Source organism: Takifugu rubripes, chromosome 7 (genome assembly GCF_901000725.2).
Source record: "Takifugu rubripes chromosome 7, fTakRub1.2, whole genome shotgun sequence".
NCBI lineage: Eukaryota > Metazoa > Chordata > Actinopteri > Tetraodontiformes > Tetraodontidae > Takifugu > Takifugu rubripes.
The window spans coordinates 10,022,485-10,043,901 of record NC_042291.1 but is presented as its reverse complement, the minus strand read 5'-3'; the positions used below and the strand labels follow the sequence as shown (position 1 = coordinate 10,043,901).

At 42.8% G+C, this 21,417-nt stretch overlaps 1 protein-coding gene across 7 annotated transcripts in view; it reads right to left on the bottom strand.

Moving 5' to 3' along the window:
* The window catches only part of LOC101066789 (RNA-binding motif, single-stranded-interacting protein 3), a 75,758-nt gene that overhangs the window by 36,965 nt on the left and 17,376 nt on the right, over positions 1-21,417 (bottom strand). For all 7 annotated transcript variants that reach the window (XM_029838292.1, XM_029838293.1, XM_011605439.2 and 4 more), the window contains exons 3-5: positions 15,525-15,709; positions 8,744-8,802; positions 2,272-2,363 (exon numbers count right to left, since the gene is read on the bottom strand). In XM_029838292.1, the coding sequence (XP_029694152.1) occupies positions 2,272-2,363; positions 8,744-8,802; positions 15,525-15,709 (336 nt within the window). The remainder of the gene's footprint in view (positions 1-2,271; positions 2,364-8,743; positions 8,803-15,524; positions 15,710-21,417) is intronic.

Genomic DNA, 21,417 nt, shown 5'->3' with positions numbered 1-21,417 from the left:
TACTTTCTACCCAGAGTTCCAAAGCCTGTGGAAGGAATCCCGCCATTCTGCCAACGCCGCTCCACGGTTTGATACGAGCACAACAGTAGGCTGATGAGTCCAAGAAAATGTTCATATAACGGACATGCTTGATGACTACATGCTTGATGTGAAAATTGGTAGCTGGAAGGCAGCATGGCCCCGCTCCCTGAGCAGGACCGGCGGGCTGCGGTTTAATCGGCGTAGGAATAAAGGAACTCTGGAACGGCAAAGTCGCACTATTATTGTTGGAGTTTTCTCCCATTTTCAGCAATAAATGATAATCCTCTCCATTGTTTGCTGGCTTTTTTTTACCAGATTGGCTCTTTTTTGATGTCCTTTCCACAATTCAGACAGCTAATAATATTATTTAGGTTGAATGCTGAATGTATTTAAGGGCTTATATAATCTATCTGCTGTCGATTGAATGGATGCAGTAATGAAGTGAGCTCCGTCAAAATGGTGTAAAACTTTAAATCTGTAAAATAAATACAGATTAATCTTTTATTTCATTTCATTGGGCTGCCGGCACAGAAGTTAGAAGTTGGGTTTGAGGCAAGTTTGGTGCAGATTATGACACAAAGAACCTTTAATTTTAAATAAGCAATTGAAGTTTCATTATAGAGTTGATATAGTTTATATATACTGTGATTGTATGACTATTTAAGTCACCATACAATGGATTGGAAAGTTTATAAGTTTTAAAAGGGCTTTTGTTTTGATGTGAATGTGTTTCTAGGATTTAATAAAGCATCGGGATTTAAACTATTATTTCATCCATATTCACAGTCTAATCTCTCATTTTTCAGACATCATATGACATGAAGTCATATGATAAGAAAATGATTAAATGATGTTCATGTGACTTTTATTTAGTCTCTGCTGTTCTGAAAACATGGGGATGTTTTTGTGTTGTTTTATTTGCACATAACTATGCATTAATAGTGAACAGATTTTTTACACAGTGTAGTTTTAGTCAAACCACCATATTCCAAAATCATCATTAAACACTGTCCTATGTCAGGTTTTATTAATGTCGTTGCATTTGCTTGTCTCAATAAAAAAGCCAGTGCTTTCAAAGTCTATTTAAGTGTTGTTCCTGGGGATTATGTTCCGTGGAACATGGTGAATCAGTCCAGACTGTTGCGGACGTTGAGTATTTGTTATTTCACGTGTCTCGTTTCTCTTTGTGTCGTTCCAAACTGACAGAGAGACGGAGGCAGATTTAATCCCACATTCTGTCAATCGGTAAAATGCTCCACATAGGTTCAGTGTACCTGCCGCAGAAGAGTTAGTGGGACATCAGCGCCGCGGTGCATAATTAGTTCATGAAACAGTAAGAAGTCTGTGTAATTTCATTTAGAATTGACTTTTTGCCCTTCATTCGATCCCTCTGGAAAACTCAATCTCCGAGAAGTCAAGGGTTCTTCCTTCTTTAATAACAGCTAAACACATCAACACAGCCCTTCCAAATGCACCCTTAAGCAGTTAGGAACAAAATAAGAGATGGAAGTCTAATGAAAAGAGGTTTAATAGAAGAGCAAGGCAAAGGTGGCTCAGAGGCTTGCTGCTGTTTAATTCAATGGGATGCTCCTGGTGTCTGAACACTCGCCCATTTTAATTGCGCTCCTCGTTTATGAAAGGGAGTATCAAGCGATGGAGCTTTAATGAATCTACAAGAGAAGGCAGGCTATTCAGTCTGCCTCCCTCACGCACACTGGAGGATAATGGGATTGTGCTGGTAAGGCCCACGTGTTTTTGGCATTGCATCGTTGCATCGGCCTGGCAGCTAAACACACGCAATAAGAATTATTAGCAAGCAAGATGAAATCGCAGGGAACAGACGTGTGTGTGTGTGTGTGTGTGTGTGTGTGTGTGTGTGTGTGTGTGCAGGGGCAGGGAATTCAATAACCTTCTCCAAACCTTCCATTACCTTTTCCAGGATTAGATTAATAATCGCAAAATGGGCATGTTGTTAATCAATAGCTCTGTATGGGCTGAATCAGTAATCTCATCATTGACGTGAGGCAACACTTAATGACTAACAAAATAATTATCATAATTATCAATACTGCTGTCACGTTTCATTATTTGCCTGCTGATATCATCTCCCATCACCTCTGACGCCAGCAAAATCCGTCTCAGCTTGCTCCAGGCTTTAAAGACAGCGACTGAGCCGCGCAAGAGTATAGCGCCACGAGAAAACGCCGTGATAATGAGGGAGGGAGGATGACAGATGGGGGTGAAGCTTACCTTCGCCATCTGTGCCTGGACGCCACTGGCTTTGAGCGAGGCCACAGCCTTCTGGGCTGCTGCAGGGCTGTCAAAGTCCACAAAGCCATATCCTGTTCACACACACACACACACACACACACACACACACACACACGATAGAGGACAAAACAGACAAGAAATATTACTTAACTGTTGTTGTTGGATATTACGGTGCACAAACGCTCTGCCAGAAATCCAAGCCTGAGGTTTGATTATATTGCTGAATAAATCCAATAAATGTGTCAGAATCAAATCTGGTCATGTGTGCATTTAAATGCCCTCCATATTGGTTTTGATCAAAAGTGTATGGTAATGCCTGCAGAGGGTTGTGTGCAGTAAAGCTCCTTTTAATGAAATCATATCTATTATGTCTAATGTATGGCAGCACATTAATGGCTGCTCAACATTCATTTTATGGTCTTTGTAGATCTTTGTAGGTAAAACATAAAAGGATGACTTAAAATACACAATGAATCTGGAACAATGAAATACTCCTGAAAATCGGTGGGCCTGAGGATCTAATCCAAATACCGAGCAGCATTCAGGGCTCCTGTAGTTTATTTGCCGAGGTCTGTGCAGTCCCTCAGGACATGCCTCCCAGACCACCAAACGGGTCATGCTAGAGGATGTTACAAGCTGCAGCACATTCTCCACACCACCTCCAGACTCATCTGTCATGTGTGCTCCGTGTAAAGCTGCTCTCACATGTCAAGATAACAGAGCAAAGTTGGCAATTCTGGTGCCCTGCTGGAGGATGCCAGGCCCTTATGCCACACTCATAGAGTCTGTTTCTTGTTTCTTGCATATGAGTGGCCTGCTGGAGGTCATTTTGTAGAGCTCTGACAACACTGTTTCCATTCCTCCTTGCATAAACAGGCAGATAGCAGTTCTGGTGCTGGGTTTTTGCACCCCTACAACCCCCTCCACCTCTCGTGGTGGACTGGCCTGCCTCCTGGTATCTCCTCCATGCTCTAAAACAACACAGCAAACCTTCTGGCTAAGGAAAGTATGGATGTGCCATCCTGAAGATGCTGCGCAACCTTAGCGGGCTGTAGACGGCACGCCATGCTACCACTGGTGACGTTAGCTTTACAAAACAAGTCAAGCTAGCCAGAGACAGACAGACAGACAGACAGACAGACAGACAGACAGACAGACAGACAGACAGACAGACAGACAGACAGACAGACAGACAGACAGACAGACAGACAGACAGACAGACAGACAGACAGACAGACAGATAGATAGATAGATAGATAGATAGATAGATAGATTTACACAAACAGAATGCCGAGAGGTGCTAAGAGGCTATCTTATAGCTTTCTGTTCCCTGACATTTAATATCCCAGTTCCTTGTTCATGAGCTCATTCTGTTGCTGTGCTACACTAAATCTTCCAGTGCACCTCTATTTGTGCGCACTGGCGTCCACCTGTGCCCGAGTGCAGCTCCCAACATTTAATGCAGGGATTAAAGTGATTTACACCCGTGTAAAAAAGGCTGCATCAGTCAGTTTTACTGCGAAAAGATTGTCGTCACTGTTTAAGTGTGGCGGTATCGGTCAAACTGTTGACCCTCTGGCATGTTCAGATGTGCAATGAACACATATCGGGTGGAACATCGCAGCCATTCACAGTTTATTTTTTAAATTCTGAGCAATGATGTACATTCCCCGTGGCAGCAGTGGGCCTTCCATACCTTGGAACTGAGTAACGGTGCAAAGCTGTGATGGAGCATCAACAGGAAGTGAAAATTATGAACAATGGGGGCCCCATCATGAATCAGACCTGTTTCCCACCTGCTGGGAACCGAGCACGGCTTGTAACCGGGGTGTGGGGGTGTTGGCAGCGGAGTGTTTTCAGTCGTGTGGTTTGTAATGTGCAGCCAGAGTTTCTCCACTTTATCCAGCCAAACCAAGGAATTTGCTGCTTTTAATCACTGCTCATTTCCTACAGTCCACTTTGTGGTACAGTATGGTGCAGGAAAACCACCGCCACTGCCATGACCGGATTTAATCCGAATCTGAAGTTCAGGTGAGGTTTTGTGTCACATGACGTCCACATGACTGCGAGGCTCCAGGGAGCCTTCAGTAGAATTCTGGATGATCAGGGTGATCACAAAATCCATTAATGTTTTTGTTTTATTATTTGTACATTTGATCTACCATGGCAGTCAAAAATAATATTTTACTGGGTTGCATGGGAAGGACAGGAACAAAGAAAGGCTCAAATAAACAAAGCGAAGCTAAATAGAGAGCCTCCTACTGGTGTGAATGGCAGCTTCCAAGCTGAACTGGAATATTGTTTATGTGAGAATGTTTTATTTCTCTGATTGTATTTACATGAGAATCAAATAAAAGGAATATCAACACATGCAGAAACCCAACGGGGGAGAATGATCCCAAAACGCAGCTGCTTTGAAATTCCAGATGTGGGTTCGAGTGGTCCGAGCATGAACATAATTAATTAATCCATATTTCAAAAGCCTCACTCATTACAATACCAAATATAAACACGCTTCGGGAATATCAGTACATACGCCTCTTGCTCTTTCACAGTCACTCACACGATTCGGTCCCAACATCTGTTGTTGTGGGTCTTTTTCTAGGGTTTGGAGCCCCAACACGGTGCTGATAAGCAGATGCCTTTTTTATTGTTCAAAAGCAGCAAACTGTTTTCATAATACGCATATGTGCACAGATATAGTTATACTGATGCCAATAACAAACCCGTCATTTGGTCAAAATGAGAATTATTTACGCATACTTATAATGTGTACATATTTATAACTTTGCCAACACTGACCCAGCCAAACATTCTCTGCAATATGCAATGAAAACAGTCATTAATATATTATGCAGGCATGCCTACACAAAATTCTGGGTTTAAATATATATTTTTCTTTAATTGGGGCCACTTCAAAACACTTCAGCTAATTGTGGATGCACAGACATATTTTACTGTGTGCACATGACAGGACACTTCCATTTTAGACCAAATATAAAAGTAAACTTGTGTATTTCCTGTGTCAGACTATAACTAATGAATGTTGGATTGTGGACTGCCCATATAATTAGTGGCAAAACAGTCCAAAGTTCACCGGGTCCATTTCAATTACAGTTCACGCAGACCAGGATCCGGGTGGTTCATGACAGTTGTTTGCTAGTACTGCAGCAGCACGTGGGCTTCTAAAGAGAAGTCCTTAACGCGAGGTGATATGGATAAGTAGGCACACTTTTTGTGGGGCCATTTGAGATGCTGAAAATGCTGATTTAATCTGCATGTTGACTCTGATGTAGACGGACCTGACATATGTGAAGTTATTCAAATCAGCAAAAGCCAAGGTTTTGCAAAGGTAAAGCTAATACTGAATACATTTGGGATCGGACCTGTTTCCTTAGAAACCTCTATTCACAAATAATGTGATTAATTCTGGAATAGGAGCAAAAATCCAGCAAACTATGTCAAGTTATCAGGTCACGGTATGTCTGAGCCTAATTACCGAGACCAATGAGCCCCACCCCATTAAACCCAAACACACAGTGAGTAACAGCAGTGTCTCCTCCAAACAGACACAACTTTGTTTTGAGTGATTTACTAATGAACTGGGTAGTTCATATCAAACGTATTCGTAGAGCAGCAGAAGTTTATGTCAGCTGCTCAAGGACCTGGAGCATGACCTCCTGATAAAATATAGTCTGTAATCGTGTTATGCCCTGCGCATCTGACTCAGGGTATACATCTAAAGATGTCTGTTGGCTTGGCCAGGAAAAATATGTCACACCGTCGAGGAAGAGGCATGAAATACAGACACATTTTTTCCTCCCGACTGCTCATTTCACTGAGCACTTCAATGTGATAGCCTTGAAATTGGCCATCTGCTTTGACTGTATTCATCACTCAAGGCAGAGATCTTTTGCAGAACATTTACACACCTCTTTCTCCAGGGAGGTCAGAGGTCAACAGTCAGTGACAGAATGCTCCATGGAAGCTTTTACAGATTTATTTCTTCACTCAAGGACTTTTCTGCTGAATGTTCAGCCATATATATATATATATGTGTATATATATATATATATATATACCCTCCCGGTTTTTTTTGGTGTGTGAAGCATGTGTGTGGATGCTAATATGCACTTCAAAATAAATTATATATATATATATATATATATATATATATATATATATATATATATATATATATATAATGTGTGTGTGTATATATATTATTTATTTTGAAGTGCATATTAGCATCCACACACATGCTTCACACACCAAAAAAAACCCTCCCATCTAATCTCTTGAGCTCCCAGAGTTCCTGGCCTTGGGCCATTAAAAGGGCTAGCCAAGTATAAAGGGAAAAGGAGAGATAGAGCATAAGAGGAATTGGGGGAGGCAGGGAGGAAGAGGGAGGAATTGTTGGCCAAAGAGAGAGAGGGAAAGAGAGCAAGAGAGGAAGGCCAGAGTAATGCAGACAGAGAGGGGGGCACTTGTATTTGGGAAATGGAAATCCTTCACATCTAGAGTGCTTTCCTCTCCCTTCCTTCCTCCATCCTGTGTTCTATGCCCTCGACGCCCTCCAAACAGAAAACTGTCTGTGTGTTTAACACTGTGCCTGTTATAAAGCTCTGACATAAAGATTTTATTTGTGATGCTGAGAAAATGGAGGATATAAAAAAAACTTCAAAAAAAAAGAAAAGTAATTAAACAGAAAATACTTTGTTGGATTATGTTTCTGGGGAGTTCAATTTATCGTTGCATATATATTCAGGGAAGCCCATAAATGTGGAAATGATGTACTTTATATTTCACCAGCAGATTTAAGAGCGGTAAAAAATTAGAAGAAATCTTTTGATGAAGGAAACGCCTTCCGTAAGAAAGTGATCAGAGGACGTCTGCATGACAGCAGCTCTATGCAGCCTGATGGAACACTGTCGCCACAGACAGCACAGGAGGACCACTTTATTTACCTGTCCTTGTCTTCTCCGCCTCTTTACACATCTCTGAAAAATCTTCCTGAATAGATTTGCCTGTCTGCTAAATCATCAGTTTGAAAGGGGGCCTCTTCCGTTTCCATCAGCCCCGGGTTATTTTTACCCCCACCCCTCTACCTCTCCATGCCCCCACCCATCAATCCCTCCCTGAGACTTCCCTTTGCCAATTTGTACTCTCTTAGTCACGCTAAGCACTTATCTTGTCCCCAGTGAATGCCTCTGCAATCAAACCTACACTTATCCGGTTGTAAGGCATTCTAATGACCGGCTGATAATGAAACTCCATCATTGGGAGTTAACAAATGGCTAAGAGATGTATAAATTCCGCATCGCAAGCGGCAAGATTGTTGATGAGGGTCCCCCCATTTTGAAGAAGCAGTGCATTAAATGAATGAATTGATTCCTCTAATTGGTTTCAACATAGTTGCGATTACAATACAGACAGAGACAAACATACAAACTGTTAATTAAAGCACACAGAAATGAGCCTTATTCATAAATGACAGATAAATAGAGGCTTAACTGAGTCTACATATGGACTTGTAGTTCCTACGTGATGGCGTTAGCAGGTCAACCTGCGGCTAATGGTTTCAGACCGCTCAAAGCCACATCCCACTAAGGGCCGTCAAAGCAGGTCTCGGAATTCTGAAATTCGTAAGCATTCCATAAACAGCAAGACAGGCACACAAAAAATACCACTGGAGTGAAAGAGATTTTCAACTGGGGTATCAATATTTTATCCTGAGTAATCACTGTCTACTCTGCCATTATTATCAATCTCACTGGCCTTCCTTTCACTCATAATATTCAAGCTGATATGTTGATTACAGGGCATTTGTTCTCCAAAACCATGTCACTGTACCTTTGGAGCGCATTCTTGGCAGAAGAGCAGCAATCATGCTGAACACATGCTCTTGTGTGTCTCTATAACAGCAGACAGCTACAATCATATTGATTAGTGCTTTGTTGAGACCACTCCAATAATCAAGCAGTCTCTCATCAGACGGCACTCGACTGAGCCTCAGGCAGAGGAATATCTGAAACACATTGTGCCTATTTTGTTGTGTTTCACTGGTTTTGGTTTGTTCAGTGACAACAATGCGACATCTTGGATTTAAAAGGATGCTTGACTCTGAGTATTATTACGCTGCAATCCTGAGAAGTAAATCAAACATAAAGCTGTGGAAGTGCATCCTTTTGTTATCAAGAGAGGAAAAACACACGTATCCATGGCAAGAACAAAGTGAATTTATACATTTGGTGTCTTTTGTTTCCAGTCCGTGGAAAAGTCATTAAGCTGTACAAAATCTGGAGGTGGAAATCATTTTAATTACTCTAATTGTCTCCTAAGGTACTATCAAAAAAGAAAAAAAGCTGTCTTAGGAGCTGGAATCTCATATCAGGTCTGCCACTGTGCAAAGTTTTGAATCACTTTGAGGGGTGAACAGGTTTTTACTCACCTTTGCACTGATTGGTGTTCTTGTCCAAGATGGCCTTTGTTGACACGATTTTCCCATATCTGTAGAAATCACAACAATAACACGTTAACGCTGGATCACCAGGAGAACCATTTGATCCTTCCTTCAGGCCAATTTAGACACTAGAGAATATTGATGAATCCCAGATAGAAGTTTGTGACCCCAAGCATATGTATTAAATGTGAGTGATGTCATGCCCTCAACTGCCCAAATCTCCCCAATTAGTCTCAATATGTCCAAAATTACGATACTAAACACACGTCTTTAAGCACCACCTCTCTGTTCTATATTTCTGCCTGCTCTTAACGTTTTCCATCCACTTTGCCACCTGACTGTCCTGCGTGCGACATCTCTGTCTCTGTTATTCCACAGAACCCCCCCCCCCCCCACACACACACACCACCTTAGTTCTATTTTCTATCACCGTGTTCTGAGAAAGAAGTTAATAATGTTTCTTATCAGAGCGGTCTTTCAGTTCCGCTGGAAATGGATGAGCTTGAAACAGACGCAAAGCTGAGAAAGAGACTGAGAACACATGAGGGCCTATGAGAGGAAAACTAGAGGGAGTAGAAAGATTGTCTGGCCACTGGCCGCTCCATGGATGTGACTTTTTAATTAATGTTTTAACACAGAAGCATAATGACTGGCTGGCGGCGTGACCATCTAGCAGATTGACAGGCTGACAAGCTTGCTGACGGGCAAGGAGGGCAGAATATCCTCTAGCGTCCGTATTTAGGGGAGCGATAACTATAGCTGGAAGATTCAAATGATAGAGAAACCGGGGCGTGACACAATCTGGAAGGTTGGAAAGCATTGAAAATAAGAAATTAAAATGAACGGGAGAGTCGATGGAAAGAGTGGGAGCGCAGTCAGTCAAAAGATAAAAAAAGACATTGGAAGTGAGGAGGAAGTGTGTCGGGGAGCGATAGAGATAGTAAGAGGTGTTTAATAAAGAAGAGATCATTTAGTTGTCACCATCAGGAGAGGCTCTGTCAGCCTGCTGCTTGCGTGAGTGAGAAGAAAAGACAAGAGACTCTACCTCGCCTGACAGCCACACATCAAGGTCTATTGGGACAGGAGACTTAAGAAGTAAAGACAGTAAAAGGCCTTAAAAAGCTGCTCTCACACATATCATGACAACTCTGCAGCCTGTGATCTTGAATTGGTGGAGAAAATGATTCATGTTCACACTTTTGACCAGAAATTTGGATATTTTTTTGATAGGGTTTTCCCAAACCAAACAATTCAAACTAGTAATTTTTTGCACATATTTTTTGAAAATGCTTTTAGGTGTGAGGTTTGGAGAGTTATTCAGTGCTACAGATGCCAACCAAAGAGCGAAACAATGGTCCAACGCATGTATGCAGAGGACAAAATCACGTGTCGAAACATCACGGAATGAAAAACAGCTGTTGTAATCATACAAGCGCAGAAAGCACACGCCATCTGGCAACACCAGACTCAGTGTTCACTTCTGCCTCACTGTGATTCAAACTTTGTGTGGATCTGTATAAATCTATGAATGTAAGTACTTGCAGTGCATGTATGGGTGAATGTGTCTGGACACCTACTGGGTGTGACTCCCTGCAAGATTAAGTGTGCGTTACTTGTTTTTGCTACATAAGGAGACCACCACAATATTTTTTTCTAATTTTCTAACCTTATATTTTATATATCTTATTTGAACAAGGCTTGAGCAAATTAAAGGAATTTTGACAGAGTTGGTTACAATTACCTGTTTTCAACAGGTGTTCTTACAAAGGTAGCAATACAAGAATGAGTGTGGAGGAGAGGAGAGGAGAGGAGAGGAGAGGAGAGGAGAGGAGAGGAGAGGAGAGGAGAGGAGAGGAGAGGAGAGGAGAGGAGAGGAGAGGAGAGGAGGGGAAAATCACCACAGACTGATCATTGGTTAAATTCCATTTGCATGCAGACATATTTAATAATACGCTATTGTTAAAAAAGATCAGATGATGTGCAGAGTCTGGAAAGTGCAGAGTGTCCTGTCCCGTCCTAACTGGAAGCTTGTCATTGATTACAGGAGCTTGGAGCTAGCTGAAGCAACACTGACCTGCACTTGAACCAACAGCAGTGACACATGAAGACACTTGAAAACTCTTCATTTGCCAAGAAAATACAACAAAGAACCAGATGTTATGGCTAGCAATTCGACATTCCATCTCTCTGTGCCCAAGAAAAAGTGAAAAAAGTTCCTGAACTTTTTATAATTTGTTTCCATTGAGTCTTCATGGTGTTAACAGGGTCCATAGTTAAATGCAAAGCAGGGGGAGTGATTGTGTAACAGATCTGACATCTATGTGAGCCAGCGCTACATGTGTTGCTCTGTAAACAAACCCTTCTCTCTGAAGCATTCATTCAGATCTCAGAGCTCATGGCTTACATCATTCAGATGACACCACGTTGATTTTCTGTTCCCCCTTGACGTTGAAATTTAACAGCAGTCTGATGTGATAATGCATATTTTTCAATCATCAAAATGGCCGCCATCATTGGCACACCCCTGAATTCAGGTTTCATGTCACTAAATCACCATTTCTTTTAAGATCAAAGGTAGCTCGATGTTGCGTTAAGTCAAGGCCTGGGCCCTGGTCATCTCTGAAAGCTAGCTGTCCGATGTTTTCTGAACTGCAGATGCTAAATGTCCAGTTCTCTGTACTTACGGTTGCATATACATTAGTTACATTTGTTTTCATGCAGTGTGTAAGCAGTGTGTGTTGCAGTTGAGGTTGTGTCTGAACGGCTGCTCAGTCTCCCTGCATGGTTCCTCCTAATTGGGGAACCAACATAGCTGTCGTTTCTCATAATTTCCCTCAGATTTCTCTGCCTCTGCTAGCTAGACTGGGGTAGCGCGGGGGCTTCAGATGCTCATCCCCCCATATGTAGTTAAATATATTCAGAAGATGCTTCTGTGTTAGTGAAATATTGAATGTAACTGCCTATAGGGCATTCTGTGAAGCTTAAATCTGGGGCTGCAAAGCATTCTGGTTAAGTGGTGCAATTCAAGAGTTTGTTCTCTAACAATAAGGCGATGGAAAGGATAAAGTAAGTCATCTTTATGACCACATTATTCTAAAGTAAAGAAACACATTCATCTTCAGGGAATGGAATAGACGATTGTTCTTTTATCTTATCCTCATTTTCCTGTGATCCGATAAGACTGTGGGCCACAGTGTCAACTTTTGCCACAAAGATTTATGTCAGGCCAAGTAGCTGGATATAAGTCTATTTCTACTTCAGTGGTGGGAAAATTGAGTTTAGATGAGTTTCATCTCCACCACATCCCTGGCCTTAACTCTGCAACGAGCTCAATATCTTTCAGCATCTGGGATCCCTAATGTTGACTTTTCCCCCAACAGAACACTCAGTAAACACAGAGGGGAACTGAGTTAAGTCCTCTAAGTTGCACTAGTTCATATATGTAGACCAAGGACGCGTCCATGTGTTGTAATCACGACTCTAGCATTACCTACTGTATTTAGTAAGACGAAAAGGCCTGAATCCTCCTGGGAGTTTCTCTCAGGATGAGTATATGCTGGCACCTCCAGGTGGGACGTACTGTACTGCCTTTTTATCAGTTCTGTCACTGGACAGAGTTGAGGTGTTAAAGTTTCCAGAGTGGCTGAGCGAACCCCATTAAGAGTCCAAAATGAGCTGGGCTTTTCCTTTACATACCAGAAAAATACGACTTCTGACTCTCAAATGCTCTCATTATGCTTGTTTGATAATAACCACCCCTTCAGATGTATGCCCAAGCACGTACAAATGGCTAATGTTTGTATAGTTTGATTTCCCTCTTCCAGAAAGAGAACTCTGACAAGGGGCTCTTTTTTCCAGCTGTGAGGAATGAATTAGAAGTAAAACCCCTGAGTTTTTGTCTAAGTAACCCTGAGGATGGTAAGTTTCAGAGAACACATGGGAGATATTAAGGCTAAACATATGAGTCACATATGGAGTTTGTTATTTACCAGCATGGTAAAGAAGGATGCAGAGGGAAGAGTGAGGATGCAGTAGTGAGACAATGACATCACGATGAACACGTCAGTGAAGAATTCACATGCGCAAGTGTTCTTCACTGTTAATCATTGTCATCCTGAGTAGTAAATACATGACAGCTTACAATACAGCACAGCGATATGAAGTCATTCAAATCCAGGATGAAAGTCAATAAATGTGAGGAACAACAGACTCCATAAATGCTAAAAGGCAGAATTCTTGTGCATGCAACAACCCTGTGAATAAGACTTTAATGCAGTAAAAAAGGTGAAATCCTGAGAGCCAAAGCTGATGTGCAGGGTCAGGCACGGCCTGAATCACGAATGTTGCTTAAATATGAGTAAACAGTTTCAAGCAGGCTTACATCGCATCTACAGCGAGTCGTGAGTCTTTGAAGTGACTCACATGGTCTGTAAAGAAAGTTTGGTATTTAATTATTTTGACAGATATAAAGAACGCTTTGACAAAGTTCCAGTGAATTAGGCTCGTCTCTGTGCTCCTGTGATTTCTGACTATTGGAAATAATCATGTTTCAACATTCATTTTCATCTTCACTAGGAGTGCAAATTAAATTTGTACCAATTGTATGTTTCCCTGCATCTGCAGCTCTGAAAACCCCCATTAAAATGTTAATATGATAGATAGATAGATAGATAGATAGATAGATAGATAGATAGATAGATAGATAGATAGATAGATAGATAGATAGATAGATAGATAGATAGATAGATAGATAGATAGATAGATAGATAGATAGATAGATAGATAGATAGATAGATAGATAGATAGATAGATGGCAAGTGTGAATAAAAGCACAGGGGGGTATCTTGCCCTTGTGCTCTGCTTTAGATGCCACTCACGGTCCGCTCTGTCCCCAGACGTTAAAAGTGTGTCCATACTTTGGGAGACCAAGGGAGTAATTGGAAATGTCAGCTGACAACAGCACTTTTCACTGACACTCTGAGAACTGGCACAGGGACAGACAGGGGGTGGGGTGGGGGTGGGGTGTCAGGGGCGAGAGGCGAAGGGGTGGAGGGCAGGAGGAGGAATTGATGAAGATGGTGGCTTGGAAAGGGAAAGGATCATGTTAATGAGCAGGGAAGCGTGCAGGAACAGCCAGACTTGGTCACAATAAGGATGTCATTGATTCCAGGGTGTGTGTACAGTGTGTGTGTGTAGTTGTGCCAAGGGGGAGTCCATCCGCTCTCACTGTAACTGTGTGTGCATGAATAATGTCCTCCTTTGTGTGTGTGGGTGCATGCATGCATGCATTTATGTCAGGGGCTGACAGAAAAGTGCCACTCAAAGCCAGAGAGATTTGGATGCCCAGTGCTAAGACTGTTGCCCAACCCCCCCTCACACCTCCTCACCCCCCCTGTCGACCTTTCCCAAATGTTACTGACCACTTGGCACACTGACTCGGCCTCTAATGAAACTTTTATTGGGTCCCATTTTTCACCATGTTTCCCCAGAATGCCCGCAGGCCAAAGCTGAAATACAACAGGACAGAAGTGTGAGGGGCACAGAAGGGCAAAGCCTGTGTGTGACCACTCCCCCCCCCCCCTCCATTCTAGGTTTTTTAATTAAAACCAGTTTCATTAATATAAATGTAATGGCTTTGCCAGCTGAATATTTAGCTCAACAGAGAGTGTGATTCAGTTCAGTGTGGGAGAACGGCTCCGTCTCCGATCAGATGGGGGCAGTTTAGGAGTGAACGTACGTCAGCAGCACGTCTTCTTTACAAAATAAAAGTGATATTTCTGAAGTGTCAATAAGGTGCGAGTGTGCTTTCTATATGTTTCCAAAGAAGCATTTTTAAAGCATGACCTGAAATCTGATCTTGGAATAAAGACAGATGTTCAAAAGCTGTTAATAAAATATCCGGTGGCCCCCTTTTGTCCATACGACCACGCCGCCATGTTGCCGTGTAGGTAAGTGTAGCTTGACTGCACAAGTCAAGTCTGAAAAAAGTTTTTCCATTGCACTGTTGTGACATATTTCTAGATTGAAACATCTGAAATTCCTCCTCATGAGAGCGTAAAAAACCTTATTTGCAATATTTGAGAGGCTCTTTTTGAAATGCAGGTGTTTCAATTACCAGTTTTTCACTGCGGTATTTCGGTTTTGCGCATTTCTAAGATTAATGGAAACCCAGGCGCCGTGAAAAGGAGGGATCAACGTCAGCATCATTTCCTTACATATTAACGAGATGAACAGAGGGGCTCAGGTTTGTTTTGCAAACCCAGCACTTGTGCGATAAATCACCTCCGGTCTCTTAAACTTGAGCAAAGATATTGATATTGTTTGCTAAGATCTAAAATCTATGCTTCTAAACCCTCTGTGCAGCTTTATGGTAGGGTGGTCTTTGGTGCGTCAAATACCTCTAGTGAGAGTCAAATCTGGTTCCATTATTTTGGGAAAAAATCAGAATTTATTGCTGTTCAAAAATTTGATGTATCTTGCGGATGTATGCGCACGTCCCATTAAAGTGCGAATGTGTAGAACGGATGGGTTAGGCCCAGCTGGGCTCTGTTTTTTCCTCTAAGGAAACAGCGAGGAGGCAAAGAAAAGGTCAAGAGCAAACTGTTGATACTCATAATAAGCTGTTGTTGGACTCACGCAAACCTAATTACCAGGGGCTGAAGTGCATGGAGTGGGGATGAATTGAGCTCAGCTGTGCTGAAGGATGCATCAGCAGAGCGAGGACAAGGTCAGATTATCTTTGAACAGACCGGGATGGAAGGGAACTCACGGCTGGCAGAGTTTGATGAGGTCCTGGTCGGTGGTGGCTGGCAGCAGACCTCGGATGTACAGGTTGGTCTTACTAAGTTGCTCCGCTAGCCCTCCGCCGTGACCGCCGCCTCCTCCTCCTCCACCTCCTCCTGTGGTACCGGGGCTGGGTGGAGCCATAGGTGGTGGGGGAGGAACATAGGACTGCTGCAGAGACAGAGAGGGAAAAATCACACTTTACATCTGCCTGCCGCATTATCACCATCATGCCAGCGAGGCAAAAATAACACAATGCTCCCATCTTTGTTCACACCTCACACACATTTGCATGAATGATAGCAGGGGGACACAGCAGAGTTTCCCCCTCCCTAAAGGAGCCAGTACTAACAATATGGGGCTTAAACAAAAACTTTAAAGATGCCGTCAAGTGTTTAATTCTTCCTCTTTATCACGTGGAACCTTCTCGCTGCAATTACACAGCTCAGTGCTGACTGAGTGTCTTTTCTCAGCTGGCTAAAGGCTTTAGAAGGTGTGTCAACACCTGCGTGTCCACTAAATTAAGCAACCAGTAAATAGGAGGACATAAAGAGGAAACAAAGCCGCATCACTCTGGCTCCTTCACTTTAATTGTGCTCCACCGAATAGCGAGGCCGTGTCGATTGGCAGTTCTGGTTTTAGTCCGTGAAATCATGTGTTGTGATGCGACTTAAGTACAAAACTGTTACGGTGCACGTCTTTGGACACTGGAGCAAACCCGCGCGGGCACGGGGAGAACATGTGAGCCAGATACGAGGTCCCTTCTTGCTATGAAATTAGTGCACTAACCACAACACCGCCATGCAACATGGGAAATGTACTGGACGGGCCAGGTCAACCGTGAGCACGACAGGCAGTAAGTGAGACAGATCGATAAGGGAAGGAAGTGTGTTTCCTGGGATTCGTGCTAGTTTCAGCCGTCGCGCGTCTGCCTAAATGCCAAAAAGCGCGCGTGAGCTTGTGGGTGCGTGTGAGTTGGTGTTTGGGATAATGACAGGTTGTCACCACCTGGTGATGTGGAGCCAGCAGCTCTGATATTAATCCATTACCTGTGTGTCCCTCACTTTGCAGATTGCACTTGCAGGACTCAACACACTCAAAGGGCTGCTGCACTGGGGTCATTAGCAGCCAGTGCATTAAGCAAAGAGCCAGAAATTATTTAATACACTTCAACAAACACATCATAAAGTACAGACTGAAAACACTTTTGGAAATACCTACTTTGCTGTTGTGTTTAAATCTGCATGTCATTCGCAGAGCTACAACGGGATTTGTCTTTTTTGTCCACATCGTCCAAAAACATGTTGCCTTAGTGACCCTGCCTTGTCGGCAGCTATGGAAATGAGTGCCTGAGTGCAGGATCATAAAGTTAACGACACATCATGGTCAGCGAGGGCCTTGCATTGAATTAATTAAAAAATAAGCAACTTCTTGTTGTTTGCTAATTAGCATTTGGAGACTTGGAGGCTGGACATTTTGCTGATTTGGTCACATGTACTTTTTCTAATTTTCCACTACAAAAGCGATGTTGAAGCTACTTAATGCTGAAGCAGGGGCTTCAGAGAGGAGAAAGGGAGACACGAGAGGATTAAATCCGCACCGAGTGGCTCGTCAGCAGGTCGGAACTTTGGCGGTGGTTCGACTCGACTTGCCTTCTTTTCCAGGAGGATTCCTGGTGGCTGAACGTTCCCACTGTCAATGTGGGACTGGCCAACTTTACTGAGAGACTCGTCCTTTGTGTGTGTGTGTGTGTGTGTGTGTGTGTGTGTGTGTGTGTGTGTGTGTGTTTTCAGGTGGCATCTGTCATCAAGATAGCGAAAATCTCACGCTCTCCCAGACTGTACTGGGGGTCAGCGAGGTTCAGATTCTTCTAAAAATGGGCTTGTTTACTCCCCACTGCTGACAACAACATGCGTACATGGCTCCAGAGTCAGAGTGCAAGATTTGCTGCAGTTTATTTTTAAATCCACGCTTGTACTCTGTGGGTCTTATCTATGCACATTCCTCTCATTCCACCACGTCCTGAAGCACAAAAGAGGCTCTTTTCCCCACTCGCGCGTGCATTTGGTTGTCAACATTTGCGCAAACCAACATTTTCTTTCTTCTTATCCGCTGACGCAGCGCGGTGTGCACGTGCACACACCTGATCAAAGGTCCTGTTCGGGGAAAAAACCTCTTTCAGCCAATTTGTGCAGCTGTCAGTGTCCAGCTGATAGCTGTGTAAGCAACGTGTCACAAACTGCGATAAGGAAATCCTTTGAAATATTGAAATCCCCTCCCCCCCCTTTGGCAGCCACGCTTTCTCTTCTGTCAAATTCCACTCCACCATCGCTCAAGCGCTCGCTCCTCACTCCTCTCACCTCCTTCCCTCCTCTTCGACATGCTTGCTCTATGTTTCTGGCGTGCTCCCGTCTCTATGCTAGTCTCCCTCTTTCAAGGATTAGCCCGCAGCGAGAGTGTGCCGAATGAAGACCCGCTCTCAGCTGGTAATGTTGACACAGTTAGTACGGTGGTGCGGCTCTCACAGTTGGGGGAAGACTCAGAGGCAGCGCCTCAAACTGTCACACAAAGCACACACGGTTATTGGGTTTTCATAGATTTTGTGGGCAGCTGAGCCAGTGAAGGGCAGCGTATCTGTAACATCGCGAACATCCCAGCGCCGTCACATGGGAGAAAGACACGATATGATACAATCGTTTACAAGGCTATGACAGTCCTGTAGCTAGAGGGACTGTCACACTTAACAAAATATGGCGCATTCGGTTTTTCTGGTGTATTTTTTTACTATTTTATCACTCTTTTTTCTGCTCCATCAGCATTCTTCCAGTCATGTCTGTGAACGCCGCCCTTTCAATCCATCAAACTACCGCTTTCTTCACATTTACTCGCCAAACACACAGGCAGTTGACTTTGACTGAAGTCGCATGTACTAAATAACAGTCTATTTATAGCCTTCCTGTCCCTAAAGAGTTCTTTCTGCCAAACAATGGGTACTTCTAGGAAAATGAACTCAAAAACGCCAGGTCATTCCAAGCTTCTGGAATGCTGGAGTGCTTCTCTCTCTCTCTCTCTCTTTTATTAAATAGCCAGTTGATTGATTTGGGTTTATAGCAAAGGCAGATTTTCTTATTGATTGACATTCCAGTTTTCAGTTTGCTGTTATGGTTCCATGCAAACGGACTTTTATTTCTGAGGCGTAGAGACAGATAAGTCCGGACGACTGAGATTTCAGCGACGCTGACAAACAATGAAATCTTCCGTATGATCCGCCATGCACATTTAGCCACATGGTGATTTTCTCTTGCTCAGTGGTGTCTAAAGATCTTTGTGTTTTATATAGAGCCAATTACAGACAAGAGGCCACAGTGATTGAACGTAGTTGTGAAAAGAAGGAAGAATAAAGGAGCTGGAGGTTAGGAATATAGAAAAAAGTAAGAAATTGCATGAAGACATGACAAAAAAAGGCCCCAAACAGAAATGTTGGTGAAAAGAGAGTGAGAACTCGGTGAAAATGGACAGGAAAGAGGATGGGATATGGGAGAGCGGGTTCTTCCGGCCTCTCCCGACGCTTCCTGAAACACAGACCAAGGAATGTGGGCTATTTTTGGATCCAGCACTGTGATTCTCTCTCACACGCCATGCTCCCAAACACAACAGAGGAAGGGTTTAAGGACGCTTACGAGCACGTCCGAGCAGAAACACGTCTCCTAATTTACCGTCGCCATTTAAAGATCACAGGAGTGGCTAAAAATAAGCCCTGGATCCTGCCTCTGACGCAAAACTTTCAAAAGACACCAGATCTTTCCAGGAATTCGCAAAAATATCCTTCTCAGTTCCCAATCTGACTGTCAGATGTGGCCGCTTTGGGTTCAACGTTACATAATGAATATACAGAAGGAAAACTGACATATTTATTTTGGGGGACGCAGAAGTTGGTGTGCAGGTATAAATAGAGCCTGGTGATATCTAAGGCCTGTGATTGTGCTGCATTCCATTTATCCTAAAACGTTTAGAGTCAAGGATGCACATGTAGAAGTTCTGAACGGCGCCAAAAATACACATGACATGATCAGAACATGTAACCTTTGGCACAAAATGCAACACCCGACGTCCGCTTGAAAACTAAAAGAGCTAAGCAGCAGCGCTCAGTGGTTCCAGTCCCAGCAAGACCTCAGGGAGAACAGAAATTCCTGCTCTTAGGTCAAAGGTAACTCATGACCGGAGAGCAAATGCTATTTCTCGGGAATTCAATCACACATGAGTGCTTCATGGAATCAAATTAAAGTTCATTTCATTCCATTAGGCGCCAAGAATTCCAATAAAGTGAATTATGTTATTTGAGTTTAAGCTCTTACATGAAGTTCACCGACAATTGTAAAGAGTAGACGTGTCACCGCATAATTTCGGCATGTCTCATTAACCTGCAGACCTCTTTCGGGGCTTTCACTCTGACTATTTGCACAAATGTGCAGTTAAAATACACTTTAAACTTTAAACCTTGATATTGGTGTTATGGATAACTGTGAGATAAATGCATATTATATTACGTGAATCATTACCCTGAGCATGTGTAACACATGATTTAATTCTATCTACGCCATGAAAGAGCCAAAGTTAGCATAATTGAATTACACTGATTTAGCTCTCCAGGACCTGTAAACAGCCTGTCTGGCCAGGATAAGCACGATTAAGATAATCTTAAATGTAATGAAAATAAACAAGTGCTCATATAACACCATAACTTTCAATCTGGGAAAGAGAAACAGTGTCCCCCCAGTGGTCGTTCTATATTTTTATTGATATGTTCACCAGCCCACCTTTACATTTAATGCAGTTTAACCCTCACTTTACTTTGTTTACCGCTCTCCTTTTTCCTCATTTCCTCTCTCCTCTCATCCCTCCCCGGGTCACATTCAAAAAAACAACTTCATTGTTATTTCTCTCAGGTTTTGGAGGCCACTTCCCAGTGGAGTGCTACGTCCTAGCCTAGGGTTAGCGTCAGCGGCGTCAACGGCACTTGGGCTGTCATAAACAAGTTTCACAAACATCCCAGGAGGATGTCCAGTTTGGGTTTGGAGCTCTGGGATCAGGCGGGAGATGAGGAGATCCTACTTTATTAGGAAAAGATTTTTTTAAAGAAATTCACATGAATCTAGACTTTATAAAAAAATTATTCTGTTTTCCTAATTTAATCTGCTTCAAGAGACAAAATCTAATCAAATTATTTTGTGTTCATGTATCAGTTTTTTTGGCCACTTAAAAAAATCGAGCCTGTGATGTGCTGTGTGTTTTCCATGGGTGCACAGGCCACCTTCCTGACTTTGGAGTATTCTGTGGCCACTTCTGGCACCAGAGAAGAAGTAAGGAGAAAACAAAAACACTGCAACCGATGTCAGCCGGGTGACTTCATATTATCTGCACGTGCACATCCGTTCTCTGACCTCAAGCATTCTTTAAAGCATTAATGCAATAATTGTTTGCTTCAAATTGGGAGCATATGAGGTTTACCTGGCCAGTTTCTGTAAAATCCAGCAGAATTATTACAATTTTCAAAGGGCTTCCCATAATCCAAGCTGCTTTTTTAAAATGGATGAATAAAAGTTCCCAGATTTTTTTGAAAAATGATTTAGATCCAGTAAAAAATCTGAGCTGAGCTGCATTACTGAAATGACTCAAACAAATCTAGTGGTGCGAGACTGCTGTGCTTAGAGTTCCATATTTTAGTTTTTGTTATGTGTTGGGAACCACATTTCCTGTCTTTCATCCTGGCAGTTTAGTTTTTTAGGCAAATATCATGACATGAATTTCTGTAATGATTGCGGTTAACAAATCTAAAAGAAAACCAGACGTGAGTGACATTCATGGCAATCACCCCACCA